General features: G+C 42.2%; 1 protein-coding gene across 1 annotated transcript in view; it reads right to left on the bottom strand.

The window, feature by feature from the left end:
• Reln (reelin) overlaps positions 1 to 14,609 on the bottom strand; it is a 423,857-nt gene that overhangs the window by 131,350 nt on the left and 277,898 nt on the right. The window contains exons 12-16 of the mRNA XM_055612891.1: positions 13,582 to 13,733; positions 5,342 to 5,454; positions 3,632 to 3,840; positions 2,755 to 2,883; positions 1,805 to 1,914 (exon numbers count right to left, since the gene is read on the bottom strand). Of these exons, the coding sequence (XP_055468866.1) occupies positions 1,805 to 1,914; positions 2,755 to 2,883; positions 3,632 to 3,840; positions 5,342 to 5,454; positions 13,582 to 13,733 (713 nt within the window). The remainder of the gene's footprint in view (positions 1 to 1,804; positions 1,915 to 2,754; positions 2,884 to 3,631; positions 3,841 to 5,341; positions 5,455 to 13,581; positions 13,734 to 14,609) is intronic.

Raw genomic sequence — 14,609 nt, 5'->3', positions numbered from 1 at the left:
TCATCATCATCATCATCATCATCATCATCATCATCATCATCATCATCATCATCATCATCATCATCATCATCATATACTCGGAGAACTAAAAGGGTAACATAGCCTACCCTAGGAGTTTCTGTTTTGTTAGCATTACAGGGTTAATTCTGAAGTACCTAAAAATACTATGATATTGTGCTCATATTTTTTTTCTCCATGAATCTTCCTTGACACAATTCTCCACACTAAGACTTTCTGGATGTAGTTCTAGGGTTTGAGAGTTAAGTGGGAGAGGTGGCAAGGGTGTTCCTTCTGAAGAAATGTGCGTCCTCCTCCTGCCCTGTGACCACGCCTGTTCTTGGAAAGCCTCACACAGGGCGACAACAGGACTGAAGAGATTCTGCCCTGTTGTGCGGTCACCACTAGACGTGTGTTCTCCGTGTCTTAAGCTTTTCCCATGAGACTCAGAGCATGGCGACAGGCGGTCAGCAGTATAAGCACTCCCTGACCCCAAACAGTGCCGCAATTGCTTTAGGAAACTGGGACGACATTTTCATAGGCACATACATAGCTCATTATAGTCTTAACTCCCTCAGACTTGCACTTCATTTTATTACTAGTTTTTAAACTAGTGATTATGAAAAGTAATAAAGATTCATTATAGAACTCTTCCATTCACACCCTACTATATGCTGGGCACATACCCTGGGGCCCGTTAGCAGCCATGGTAATTAAAGTACTATGCAAATATTCTATCAGTGGAGAAACTTTATTTTAACAAATTAAACCTTAGCTAGTTTAGTTTATACACTAGGTTTAGTATCATGGGTCCTTTTTAAAAAAAAAAAAATATTGGGTATAGACTTCATATTGGCACTTGGGTAAATTACCTTGCCTGAAGTTATCTTCAAAATTTAAGAACCTTATGCAATTAGTTTCTCAGCATTTAAATTATTCAAAAACAGAAAGAGAAGATTAATACATGGAAAATCAGCATAAAACTACAGTTTTATAAAATAGGACAAGCCAAGTGAGAGGGTAGGTTAAAACTGCTTAAGTACTGACATTTTGTCTTTCTTTCCATGTGTCTTCTCTCCAGAACCCTTCCACTTCCTTGTAGTATAAACTTTCAGTCAAATTTATGTGTCCTACAAACCTATCCGGAAGTTAAAATAAAACGAACCAATAAACAAGCACTGTTGGTGTTTATTAACAAGATGAAAGCCACGTAACTTAGCGGCTTAAGGTATCTTTCCCTGTGGCACACACAAGAGCACATTGCTGGCTTTTAAATTATGCAGAGATGATCAGCAACTTCTATGGATATCTGCATATTACTTTCATGCCATTTTCTGAAAACAGGGCGGAGGTTTCACTAGTATCCTGGCGATGATGTTTCCTGCTCTGTGTAGTGTCTGCGGCTAGCAGATAAGCAGCCCAGATGTTATGGGAGTTACTAAGAAGAATGGGTCTTATTTTAATACATGCAGTATGGTACTTATGGTAATTTTTGCATAAAAATTCAAGAAAACATTAGGCTATCCCTTGTCATCAACTGCGAATTTGAATTTTAGGAATTTAAGCATTTTAAAATTATGTGTTTTGAAACATTTCAGCATCTAATATTGCTGACTTCACAGCCTATTTTTTTTCTGATTGTGCATCCCGGGGCTTCTGACAGAATGCAAAGGAGAAAAGGAAGAAAGGGAGTTTAATGACTCTCAAGACCATGACTTAGAAATGTGATTAAGCCTGTGCTGACTGGCAAAAGCACCGGAAGAGCCTACATCAATGGCCTGTGATTGTGACAGGCGTAAACACTAACCATTATCAATTGCCCACATGTTTCCGAGGATTGGCCCTGTTTGTCTCCAGCGAATCCTGGTGTCTCGGGTGAGTGCTGCATTGGGGAGGGGAATCGTGATTCGGTTCCACCTGCAAGAAATTTAGCACGAAATCAGCTTCCCAGCCATGCCCCCCTCTTCTGAATTAGTCTTACATGCTTGCAGGAACACCAAAACTAACAAAGTTTATACATTCACCCGTGGAGTCTGTAGGTTAATTTTGCTGGCTTTGAAAATCTTTTAGTTATATAGTTAGTGCTTCTTCTGTAATCTGGCAAAGATTTTACAGAGTCATCTTGAATTTTATACTAGTCCACAAAAGGCTGTGTAGTGTACCTTAATTTATGAGGAAAATTAGATTCACCACCATGACATATAGCAGATGGCAGAGTAAGACCTGAGCTAGGTCTAATTTCAAAAGTTACCTTTCCTGTGCTCTTTGTTTTAAGTATGTATTTGGCAATGCAATTTATTTGTTTTAAAAAGTACCAACAATGGGACATAGAATTCAGAACACAAGTTTTCATACATAAAGAATAACTGATCCCATAAAGTGTGACCATGCATAGGATTTAGCTAAAAACATTTGTGTATTTATTGCTATAATACCACTCATTTTTAATTTTTAAGATTTATTTTTATTGTTTTATGTGTATGCATGTTTTGCCTTCACGTGCGTCTGTGCAGTACCTCCTCCGGTGCTTGAGGAGGTGGTGCGCCTCTGTGTGGGTGCTGGGAATCGAACCTGGGTCCTTTGCAACATCAGGTGCCCTTAACCTCTGGGCCAACTCTCCTATCACCACTCTTAAGGAGAAGTCAGCTTACTTAACTATGATTTGAAATTCTAGTCTCAAAATTACTCACTTTTTTTTTTTTTAATCGCACAACACAGATCCAGTCTTTCACCGAACCTGGGGACATGCTTACTCACCCACTGTAGTTTTCAGAGGAGTAGACGGTGCTGTGAGGAAGGTGGGGGCCCGCACAGGTCTCGGGCAGGCACTCGGTGTGGAGCAGGGACCATGACCGGCCGTGGTTAGTCGAGACCTCCAGGCTGACACTAATAACGACAGAGCAAGCACAACAGAAAGGGGGCAGAGGTAACACGACTCCTCCCATTTCTGGCTGAACACCCCGAGGGAATCAAGGAGTGTGGGATTCCTGTAAGGTGTAGACCGCGCACTTTTTGTCGCCTCTCACTGAGGTCTGACCAGCCTTCCAAGGGCAAGCGGTGCAGTTACTGCCACCAGAGCCCGTTGTTGGAAGGGCACCGTGGGGTAACCCAGGCTTGTGCTCTTGATTCTGATAGATGGCAAGGCAATTACCGTGTCCCACACTGTCACTTCAGCCTGGAGGCGAGGCCAGCAAAATTCTTACAGGGGATCTGGGCGACACCGATGCGAGTGAAACAGAGAAGTCACAGCCCTTAAGGCGCTAATTGACTTCCATACCTGGTATTGGGGGATCACTAGCCAAGAGAGGGTAATCTCATGTTCAGTTATTTCCCCCCTCTCTCAGCAATCTGTTATAATCGATGCTGACACAGCATGTGTGAATACCTTTGCCACCTTATATCAAGCTCTCAGAATGGAGCTGTTCTGACCGAAAAATCCACCCAGTCACACCCATCCTATTTATCAAAGAAAGAACAATTTTTTTTTTCAGAGAAGGTAGAAGGAATCTTTATTTTATTGTTAGTGGATATTTCATTAAAATCCTGGCCAGAAATCTAGTGACAACTCTCTCTAACTCAAAGGCCAAGAGCACGCACTCACGCCCCACCGGGCGCTCGGCAGTGCGCTTCTTACCTGTTGCCAGGCTGGTGCGTGCCACAACCCAGGTTGATGGAGAACTGGATCATGTGAGACATTGGAGAAGGGAGGACAGGCAGGACGTGGAAGAAGTCTACAGCCCAGACATTCCGATTGGGCCCTTGGTGGTTCTTTTGCCGGAGACAAAACTTGGTGGCAGGTGTCTGAAGTTCAGGATTGATGACCACCGAAAGCAAAGACGGGACCTTCCAAGAAAGGAACCTCAAATTATTTACAATCCTTCCCATCTAGGCAACGTGAGTTCTCTTAGGTTCTACCTGGCAGTTGCTGAATACGCAGCCACCACATATTGAGCACGAGGCAATGACCTTTGTGCTGTTTGTTATTTCATGTGGAGGACTCTATCTTCAAGGACAACTCATTTCAGTGACTCAGAATTCCTTCCGTGTGGACAGTGGCGCTTCTTGTGTGTGACCGATCAAGTCTGTGCATCTGCTTTACCTGCCTTAGCACAGGACCAAGGCAGCTGAATAATGATTTGATTTTATCACTGGTGCTTTCATAGCGGTTTTGCTTAATATTAATATTTTCCCCAACTAGGAATTTCGAGAATTTTTGAGACTCAAAACAGAAGAAGTCATAGACAGTAAATCAATACATAATAACTCATGTCCATGATTTGGTGTGAAGCAGTCACAGGACCAGAGCAGATAAAATCCTACCAACTAATTGCTAGAAAAGTGATCCACAGTGACTGTCCGGGTGCAATCAACTGGGTTACAATCAACTGAATGCTGAACTTGTTAGATACTCTTCTCTGATGACTCTTTTTCTCAGCTATTTTTAAATTCTTTATTTAGTGTGTATGTGCTTGTATGGGTAGGTGTGGGCATGTGTACATGAGGCCAGGGGTTGAAGTCATGTGTCTTCCTCAACCATTGCTCTCCACTTTTTCCCCCCTTGGGGACAGCATCTCTCACTGAGCCCGAAGCTTGTCAGTTCAGCTAGACTGGCTGAGCCAGCTCTAGGGTTCACCCTGTTTCCACCTCCTCAGCAATGAGAAGGCAGGTGTGCACCACCATGCCCAACTTTTTATCTGTGTTCAGGCCCCGAACCTAGGTACCTACAGCTTCTAGAGCAAGCCCGTTACTGACAGAGGCTTCTCCTCAGCCCCCAACTTCAATAAACTACCTAAAAAAGAGAAACTGCTAATGACTGTGGTCTAAGATCAGCACATGTCGACAGGATAAAAAAATTTCACACCCGTGACAAGCATGTCCCATGCTTTTCAGGATGTTTGTAAATAACCAGAAATAATGCCTATCCCATATCCAGAGAGCAAAAGGAAAAGGGCAGTCCTGTAGCTCTCCAATTAGTACAGGATTTTAGTCATTAGGTCTAAATCTCTAGTGTGGGACTCTATATTCATGTTGTCTGAAAGCAAGGCTGTGAAGTCCTACAATTAGAGTCACAGCTTTCTCAGGGACAAGAATAAATGTCATTCGGAGGATTGGTTTTACTTTATTGTTGCTGTAATTCATTCTTCCTGATAAAATCTGAGTTTTCATTTATATCAGAAATAAAAATGAATGTTAAAAATCCCAAGTCACTTAACAAAACAAGCTAGGCATTTCCTGGGGCAGCATGGAAAGAGAGGCATCCTCTGTGCCTGGCACGGTCTTTGTGGATGTGGCTTCGGCCTGAGAGTTGAGGTGGGTCATTGGGCAGAAGGGTTGGCGTTTGTACCTTATAGGAGGAATAGGAAAGAGTGTCCAGTGCAATGTGCTCTTTCCTCCCCTCAATCTTTGCATATAAGATGATATCGTTTTCATGAGAGTCTCCGGGGTCACAGATGCCGCCTGTACCAAACAAAAATGTCCTGGTGTTAGAACCCATCTTGCATCCAAACCATCAAACAGTGTTACAAGTCAGAGTAAGAAATAATTACAGTAGCACATGCTCCTCAATGGTACCTTTTACACAAAGACAATGAGGCCCGAGGCCCAAGGAATTAATTAATGAAGCTAGCTCGGGAGAGCCATGTTGAGACGCAAAGACCAGTATTACTCGTTGTTTAATGGGATTACTCAAATAACAGTGTGTGCTGAGCAGTGGGTGACATGGTCATGATTCAACACAGTTAAAAAGAAGTGCTTTTTTGTGTGCATGAGGCACATGTGTGCATATATGCCTTTTTTGTGTGAATACACGTGTGTGTAGGTGTTATTGCACTTGAGTGTACAGGCCAGGGGACAACCCTATGTGACACCTTTTTGCTAAGACAGGGTCTTTCACTGGTTTGGAACTCATGGAGCAGACCAACCCGGCTAACTTGCAGGTCTCAGGGCGTTGTCAGTCTCTGCCTCCACAGTGCTTCAATTACAGAGTAAGCCAGCATGCCAGGGACTGGCCATTGCCCCAGTCCCTCTGAGAACCTGTCGCCATGGCCTTTAAGTAGCTGTACTTAGGTATACTCACGCTTGGCTCTTCTATGTTATTCCATCTGTCTACAAGTCTGTTTTGTGCCAGTACCATACTGCTTTATTATTATAGCTCTAGAATATATCTTGAAATCTGGAATAGTAATCCTACAACATTGCTCTGTTTGCTTTGGATTGTGTTGGCTACATAAGGGTTTTTGCTTGTTTTGTAGTTCCAAAACAGTTTTAGAATTTTTTTTCTATTTCTGTGAAAAATGCTCTGGGCACTTGGGCTGGGATAACAGCGAATCTGTAAATGGTTTTGGGTAGAACAATCATTTTCGTAATATTAATTCTACCAATCCACGAGCGTGGAGGTCTTTTCTGGTGTCTTCCTCAACCTCTTCTTTACAGAGTTGAAGTCTGCATTATAGAGGTCGTTCATCTCCTTGATAAAGTATATTCTAAGATCTTCAGTGTCTTTGAGGCTACGGTAAGTGTGAGTGTGCCCATAAGTTCTTTTTCAGGTTGTTTGTTGTTGGTGTCCAGAAAGGCGACTGAGTTTGTAAGTTGATTTGTACCCTGTCACTTTGCTGAAATTGTTGGCTGTTTACAGTTTTCAGGTGGAAATCTGGGGCTCTTTATGTATAAAATCATATCATCTGTAAATTGAAATAATTCGGTATCTTTTCCTATTTGCATCCCTTACTTTCCTTCTCTTACCCTCCAGCTCCTGTTAGTGCTTTGAGCACTATATTGAAATGGAGTGGGGACAGTGGACAGCCGTGCCCTATTCCTGATTTTAACAGTATCACTTTCAGTTTTCCCCCATTTAGAATAATGCTGCGTGGGGGCCTGTCATATGTAGACTTTATTATGTTGAGGTATGTTTTCTCTAGTCCTCCTCTCTAGGACGTTTATCATTAAGTCATGTTGGATTTTTTTCAAGGGCCTTTTCTGTATCTACCTAGATGATCAAATTATTTTTGTCTTTAAGCACATTTGTATGAACATGTTTGGTGAGTCCCTGCATCAAAGACTTCTGAAATGGTGCTATGGCCATGTTTCAAGGAACATCAATAGTATTTTAGCAGATACGTTTGTATTTTAAGTATGTATCTTCTTACTTTTTACATTTATAGCTGGTGCTTGATCTTATTAGTGGAAGGTATACAGCATAGTTTGCTCTTTATGACTGTGCTTTTTGGTCACACAAGCTGTTACACCATTAGAACTGAAAGGGAGAGGAGAGACTCCTGATGGCAGAATAGTCCAAGCAGGAGTTCTGTCTTGTTACCACTGATCTATTCTTTCTCTAATACACATGATTAATAATTATGGCTAAGTAGAAGTCCCACATAGTCACTCAGAACGGCACCAGCCACATGAGTACAAGCACGCAGAAGCACTTCTGAAGCCCATCACACCAGCCTTTTCTGTTACCGTTACACTTCTGTTCCAAAATCAACATCACTGATGTTAACTGTATTTACAGGTAACTGGGATTGCTTCCGTTCTGTGGTGCCAATAAGGTAACCCTCAACTTCTAGAAGAAGATCATCCTTTGGGAAGTTCTTGAAATCGGCAAATAATGGTGGGGGTACCAGCCAAATTTAAATAAGACAGCAGGATGTTGCTGTTTACAAATGTCTCATCTGATTCAGTTTGGATAACGGGGACTGCCCGTTGGAAGAAACTGTCTGACAAGTGATGCTAAGAAAAGCTAGATGGAGCCTAATTCGTATAAGATGTTTCATAATTAAAGGAATAGTAGCCAAAAAGAAGGCTGTAGAGAAAAAAACAAAAACAACTTTGACAATCTACAGGAGTAGAAGGGTTCTTGGAGATCAATGCATATCCACGCGGCTGGCTGTGTGGTGGGCATAACATGTTCTAGAACTGCTGCCATGACATGACGGCATGAAAATATCTGATCTGATGCTGTAAACATTACGTTCTCGTAGCCTGTTGATGACAACTGTGACTTGCCCATTAGCCTTTTCTGGGCTCCTTTGGGACCCTGAAGGAAATTGGTTATCTGGAGCTACAGATAGCAGCTATCTGTAGTGACTATGGTCATGCCATCAAGGCCACATGCAAATCTCACCCTGCTGAGCAAGCTGTCGTATTGATGAAACATCGCTCTTTCATCTTTCTGAGTGCGACCGTTTTCAACAACCTGAGCAAATGCCTCATCAGACACTTGTGTTTGGCTTTAGAAATGCTCTATTAGAATTATACTGTGAAAATCCTCTTGAGCCTCCTAAGCTCATCCTAATCTATTTGACATGTTTAAGCAATATCCCAAGAAGCTGGTTGCTAACTGAGAAGCCAAGGTCCATGAGACAAACAGCACAGGACTGGAGGCTTCTGGAGATGACCTTGTAGCTAGAGTACCGAGCTAAGCCAGGGAAAAGGAAGTTCAGCGTATGTCCTTGTTTTTTTTGTTGTATTGTGTAATAAAGCAATGACTGGCATTATTGTAAATGGTGCTGCTTGGGGGAAGATCCACAAAAAAACCAGGATTCTCCTTTAGAAAACTGAATTATCAAGAAAGGAACTAAAACAGAGATGTCCCATGGTGTGGTTTTAGCGTAGCCTTTCTAAGAGCACAGGCCTGGGCAGTCAGTTCTCCGAGGGTTGGTGAACTGCTTCCTGGTGTCTGCTCTTTTAAGAACAGCCAGTGAACAGCAGCTGATGGGCGGAGAAGACACCTGGGGGCCTCTCCCACAGAGCAGAGTGGAAGAGAGAGTCGGGGGAACCGAGATGTGGGGACGGTGACAGGGCTTCTCTGAGACACCCCTCTGAAGGCAATCTGTCAGTCCTGTGACAGCAACTCCTACAGGAAGAAATGGCATCTTGCCTGGCTTACCAAGCTCTGATGTGTGGTGGAAGAGGCATTTCGTACAGCAACTAAAGTACAGAAAGATCTCAACAAAAGCTGGATGGAGGGTCAGTTTTAGAGTACTTACATACTGTCCTAAACAGCTTTATTGGCATATTGGCACTTATTTGTGTGAAGAAAGCGACTTTGCTGAATTTTAACTATTTTCATAGCACTAGCTAAATATACAGTAGTATGTCCACTATTTCAGGCTTTTTTTTTTTTTTTTTTTTTTTTTTTTACATAGTGTGTGTTGCATGTAGCCAAGGAGGATGTGAAATTATTAACATTCACCTGACACTTCACTTTTTAGAACAGTTTGTTATCACGATTGTTTGTGTGTGCATGCATGTTAACTTGGGTGCACATAGACTCATGTTCCCAGAGGTCAGAAGTCAATGTTGGGTATCTTTGTCTATTGCTCTTCGGCTTATTTTGGGGGGTAGGGTCTCTGACTAGAGCTGGAGTTCACCAGTCAGCTAGACTGGCTGGTCAGCAAGGTGCAGAGATCCTTCCTCTCCGCCCCAAGTGCTGGGATTACGGGCGTTCCCCACTGCACTGGCTTTTTCCATGGGGGCTGGGGGGTGCGAACTCAAACTCTTGGCTTTCAAGGCAAGTTCTTTAGCTACTAAGCCACCTCCCAACCCATGTTTCACTCTGTCACTAACTCTTCCAGTTAGCCTTTTACTATGCCTAGTTTATTATTTACTTATCACAGGTATGTTTCTGTGTATAGAAGAAAAAACAGCATCTAGCAAAGTCACCTAGTGGCATGTGGTTTTAGACATCCAGAGATCACAGCATAGGGGAAGGGTCCTCAGCAGAAAGAATGATAATTAGCATTAACTGTATTGTGATGAGATACCGTGGCAAAATTCCAGAGAAAAGAGATGGTGTGAACTAAGAGATCTGAGACAAACTAAATGCTCAGTAAACAATTTTAGAGGAACAGTGAGCAGACCATAAAATGAACGGTATTTATTAGGCTATTTTTGTCCTGTTCACTGAAGTTTGGCTCTAAAGCACTGTCCTGGATGCTGGTCCTCAATGATGTTTGTTGAGTGGGAAATGAGGTTTTAAGTTAATTCTGAAAGTTGTACAAGTTTAAGACAAACACAGTTGTAAAAACCGATAGGAACCAAGGACTGAACGCGTCATAAACTCAAGCTTGAGAGGAAGTGTCATCTGGAGCTGATAAACAAACTAGATGCTAACTTCCCAGAGCACCGCATTATAAACTCATCCTAAATCCCTTCTCACACTGCTCTTTATTTTCTCCCCAGCTGCCACAGTTTGGAAATCTCTTCTATAGGTCCAGTGTTCTCCTCTCCAATCCTTCTATCCTGTCCTCTATTATCTCGGCCTGAAGATCAGCTTCTCTCAACGCTGCTTTCTCAAGATCTTGACTCCATCTTTGCTCGTCTCTGATGACATTCTTGAGCCTTTATCCTGGCTGACTTTACCCTCCATGGCAATCCTATGCAGATCACTGTCTTCTCCCAAGGGAGCTCGCTCCCCTCATCTACCTGCCTCCTTCTCCTCTTCATGCTCTTTTGCAGTCTCTATTTCTTTTTTCCTTTACCCTCCACTGCGAAAAGAATTTCCCTAAATTTTTCATGTCATCGCCTATCAGCAGCTCTGGGGAAATTAGTTGAGCTTTGAAAATTCAGCCAAAATCCTCTTTTCTTTATTCATCACCTCACTTATGCAGCACTCACTCATCAAGGCTCAGGAAGTGAGTGGTTTTCAAATGTGCTCTACGCTGTGAACAGAATCTCTATCTTAACGTGGTCTTCTAGAAACCCAAGCCTTCACATGTCTAGGACCAAATGCTTCCGCATGCCTAACTCTTTTAAAAATATGTGCCACTGTAGGAAATGGTACCTCTCCTTAGGCACCTGGAAGAGAAATGCGCATTGTTTTCATAAACCCACAGTCAGCTGTGTGCCAGCTTCAGTTGGCTGTGTCTCTGCAGACATCCTGTCTTAATCCCCTTCTTCTCACTGTCACTTAACACTGACTCATTCTTCTGTTGCCTTGACTGGCTCATTAGATACATAACAGAGTTGCCAGACAACATACACAGCATGGAAAGGGAAAGTACTTATCAAAATCTGTTAAAATTAATATTTATTGTTTTAAAATATTGTTCATTATAAACTTTTAACACCGTTACAAGCTTAGCCAAGCTGTAACACTTTGCTGTTTTCTTTCCTTGTAAGGTGATCTGACCCCACTGTCCCAACTAGTGTCTTGTCTTCTGGTTTCTGATTAGTTCAGTGTTTCTTTCACACTCTTGATGGAAATACCTCCCTAAAAACAGGTAATAGAGTCCTAGCAAGAATCCTTTGACATGACAGCAAAAGAAAGAGCTAAACTCCTTCAGTGGGACTGAGAAAAGCACCCCTCTAGATCACCTTACATGCTTTCATTAAGCTTTTGGAAAAATTAGCTGCAAATGTATCACATACTTTGATTTTTTTTAATGTCTTTTATTCAGAATGGTTAGAATTGGTCGAATGCCATATCCTTCCTGAAGCCTTACCCTTACCCTTCCACCACAGCGACCCTCGGTTCTCCCTGCCCTTTCACAGCACATTGCTCCATCAAAGCTTGTTGTGTTCTCCCCACACAGTTAGATGTCACTTGTGGTCATGGGCTTTGTCTGAGTCACTTCCGAAGCAGTAACAGCACAGATAGTTGGGTTTATGAGGCACCATTTAAGTGCTTTTCTGTGTTAACGCATTTACCCAGCAACTCTGTGGCTGGGGTAGCATTGCTCTCTGCTGTCTCTGTATGACCTACCTATCCCAGGCTCTATAGGCAATATGCACGTCTTACTTTTACTGAATGGAGCACTTTTTATTTTGGATGGTGTATTTCTTTGGGGTTACTAAAATTAAATTTTTGTGCATAGTCAATACAACTTTAATACATTAGTTAATAACAATTTTGTTACAGAAAGAATTACAGATGACTTAAGATCTCAACACAGACACTGTACAAAGGAAAATTAACATGATGACTTAATCTTTTATAAATCCATGCAGATGCGTTGATTTACTATTGAAATGCTAATTTCAAATGAATTTTTTTTCTTTTGAGACAGGGTTTCTCTGTGTAGCCTTGGCTGTCCTACCTGCTTGGTAGACCAGGCTGGCCTTGACCTCACAGAGATCCGCCTGCCTCTGCTGGGATCAAAGGCATGTACCACCATGCTCAGCTTCAAATAAATTTTATCAAGAAGGTAAAGATCGAAAAACAAACTACAGCGGTTATTACAACTTTGTTTTGCTAATGTTTTGTAGAAATTACCTTTAGTAAAGTGAGAGACAGTTTGAATATTATTTAAAAGAAATGAGGTCTAGACATTTAAATGTACAAACTACTTTAGAGTAAACAAGGGTGCCCTGAACTTTGACCTATGGCTTTTCTGCTGTGGGCAGATTGTTGTTGGAAGCATCATATATGTAATATACTTGCTACCATGATGGTCTTGAGGTCTGTCTTATGCAACCTCTAGCTGTACAACTGTCAAGAAGCTGAGCAGGCATGGGAGTGATAAATTGTAGCCGAGTCCTAGGCTTGGGAACATTGTGTCCTGATGAACTGACTTCTTTGCTGCTAAGTTCAAAGGTAGATAATGTTTGCTTCCTGCTTCATTTCCAGATATTGCATGTGATTGTCCACTCTACAGAGACAGCATATGACAGAAATGACATCAGTGAAAGAATATGTCACTGTGCTTATGTTGCCTAGCGGGACAAATTTGGCAGGCCACAAATTTCAAGCCCCTAATTTGTTTTGTATTTTTTATTTTTATTAATTACAGTTTAGTCACTTTGTATCCCCCCTGTAGCTCCCTCCTTCCTCCGTCCCAATTCCACCTCCCTCCCCCTTCTCCACCCATACCCCTTCCCAATTCCACTGATAGGGGAGGTCTTCCTCTCCTTCCTTCTGATCCTAGTCTATCCGGCCTCACCAGGAGTTCAAGCCCCTAATTTATCTATGGATATTTTCCCAACTTTTCTACCTATAATGAATTTGAGTCTGTTTTATGAACATCTTTTACGTTTTTAAACCTATTGGAATGTAGAGAGGATTATGAAACACTCTAGGGCACTATAAACCATTTCCCCCCTCGGCTTCCCCTAACAGCAGAGCTGGGTAATAACAGAGCATCCACGTAAATAAATGACTCACGTTGATGAGTAGCCAGTTACTGGATGTGACAAAGGGGTCACCTTGTTCTTTGCTTCCTTCCCGTATCTTTTTTTTTTTAAGAAAATGAATCTTTATTTCTTTTTGAAATTATAACTACAACATTTCCTCCTTCCATGTCCTTCCTCCAGACCTTCCCACTTCGCCTTCTGTACTCGCCTTTAAATTCATGACCTTTTTCCTTTTTCTTTTTTAAACTAATTGTTATCACATGCAGCACCGTCACTGTGACCAAGGAAGGGTTGTGAGAGAAATATAATAGTTTGTCTTTGGGCCTAGTTACAGCATGTCAAGAATGCCTTTTTCTACAGTGTGGCACCAACAAGGCTGGCCTGAGGCAGCGGTGAGTACCACGGGTCTTTATTCTGCCAGGAGAGCTCAGATTTCACTGATTTTCATTTTACATAATAAATAAGAAACCAGTATTATCTCCAAAGGCAAAGGTATTGATCTGTACCTACCCATAACAAAATAGAACCTCAGGTTCCCAAAGCCAGTTGTGTCCATGTAGGGAGTGCATAGCTTCCTCTCTCCGTCTCTGAGGAACACCAGAGACAATCCTGACTCTATGGTTCCACACTCTACACCAACAACAGCTCCCAAGATGTCCCATCTAAAAAAGAAGCAAGGATCGTTGAAAGTTAGAATACCAAATGCAGCTTTATACAGATTTTTTTAATCTTTATTTATTTATTTTTAGTGACGGGTAGATAATTCTGAAGATGCGATACTGTAGACTTTGGGCAATGACTAAACCTTAAGCATATGCTGCTCAGCCACACTTTCCCTGTTATCAGCTTTAGTCAAAAGAGCATTTACTTTCGTCTCTCCTGTGTCTAAAGCAACATTCTAGAACAAGAGAATATTTTTTTAATTTAATTTTATTTTATTAATTATACATTATTTACTTTGTATCCTCCCCACAAGCCCCTCCCTCCTTCCCTCCCATTCCCACCCTCCCTCCCCCTTCTTCACGCATGCTCCTCCCCAAGTCCACTGATAGGAGAGGTCCTCCTCTCCTTCCTTCTGATCTTAGTCTATCAGATCTCATCAGGAGTGGCTGCATTGTCATCTTCTGTGGCCTGGTAAGGCTGCTCCCCCCTCAGGGGGAGGTGATCAAAGAACAGGCCAATCAGATTATGTCAGAGGCAGTCCCTCTTCCCATTACTATGTAACCCACTTGGACACTAAACTGCCATGGGCTACATCTGTGCAGGGGTCTTAGGTTATCTCCATGCCTGGTACTTGGTTGGAGTATGAGTCTCTGGGAAGAACCCTGTGTTCAAATTTTCTGGTTCTGTTGCTCTCCTTGTGGGGTTCCTGTCCTCTCCAGATCTTACTATTTCCCACTTCTTACATAAGATTCTATGTATTCTGCCCAACAGTTGGCCATAAGCCTCAGCGTCTGCTTTGATAGTCTGCAAGGCAGAGCCTTTCAGAGGCCCTCTGTGGCAGGTTTCTAGGTTGTTTCCTGTTTTCTTCTTCTTCT

This window comes from Psammomys obesus, unplaced genomic scaffold (assembly GCF_907164565.1).
Source record: "Psammomys obesus unplaced genomic scaffold, mPsaObe1.curated_primary_1811, whole genome shotgun sequence".
In the NCBI taxonomy this organism is placed as follows: Eukaryota; Metazoa; Chordata; class Mammalia; order Rodentia; family Muridae; genus Psammomys; species Psammomys obesus.
This window is presented reverse-complemented; position numbering and strand designations above follow the sequence as displayed.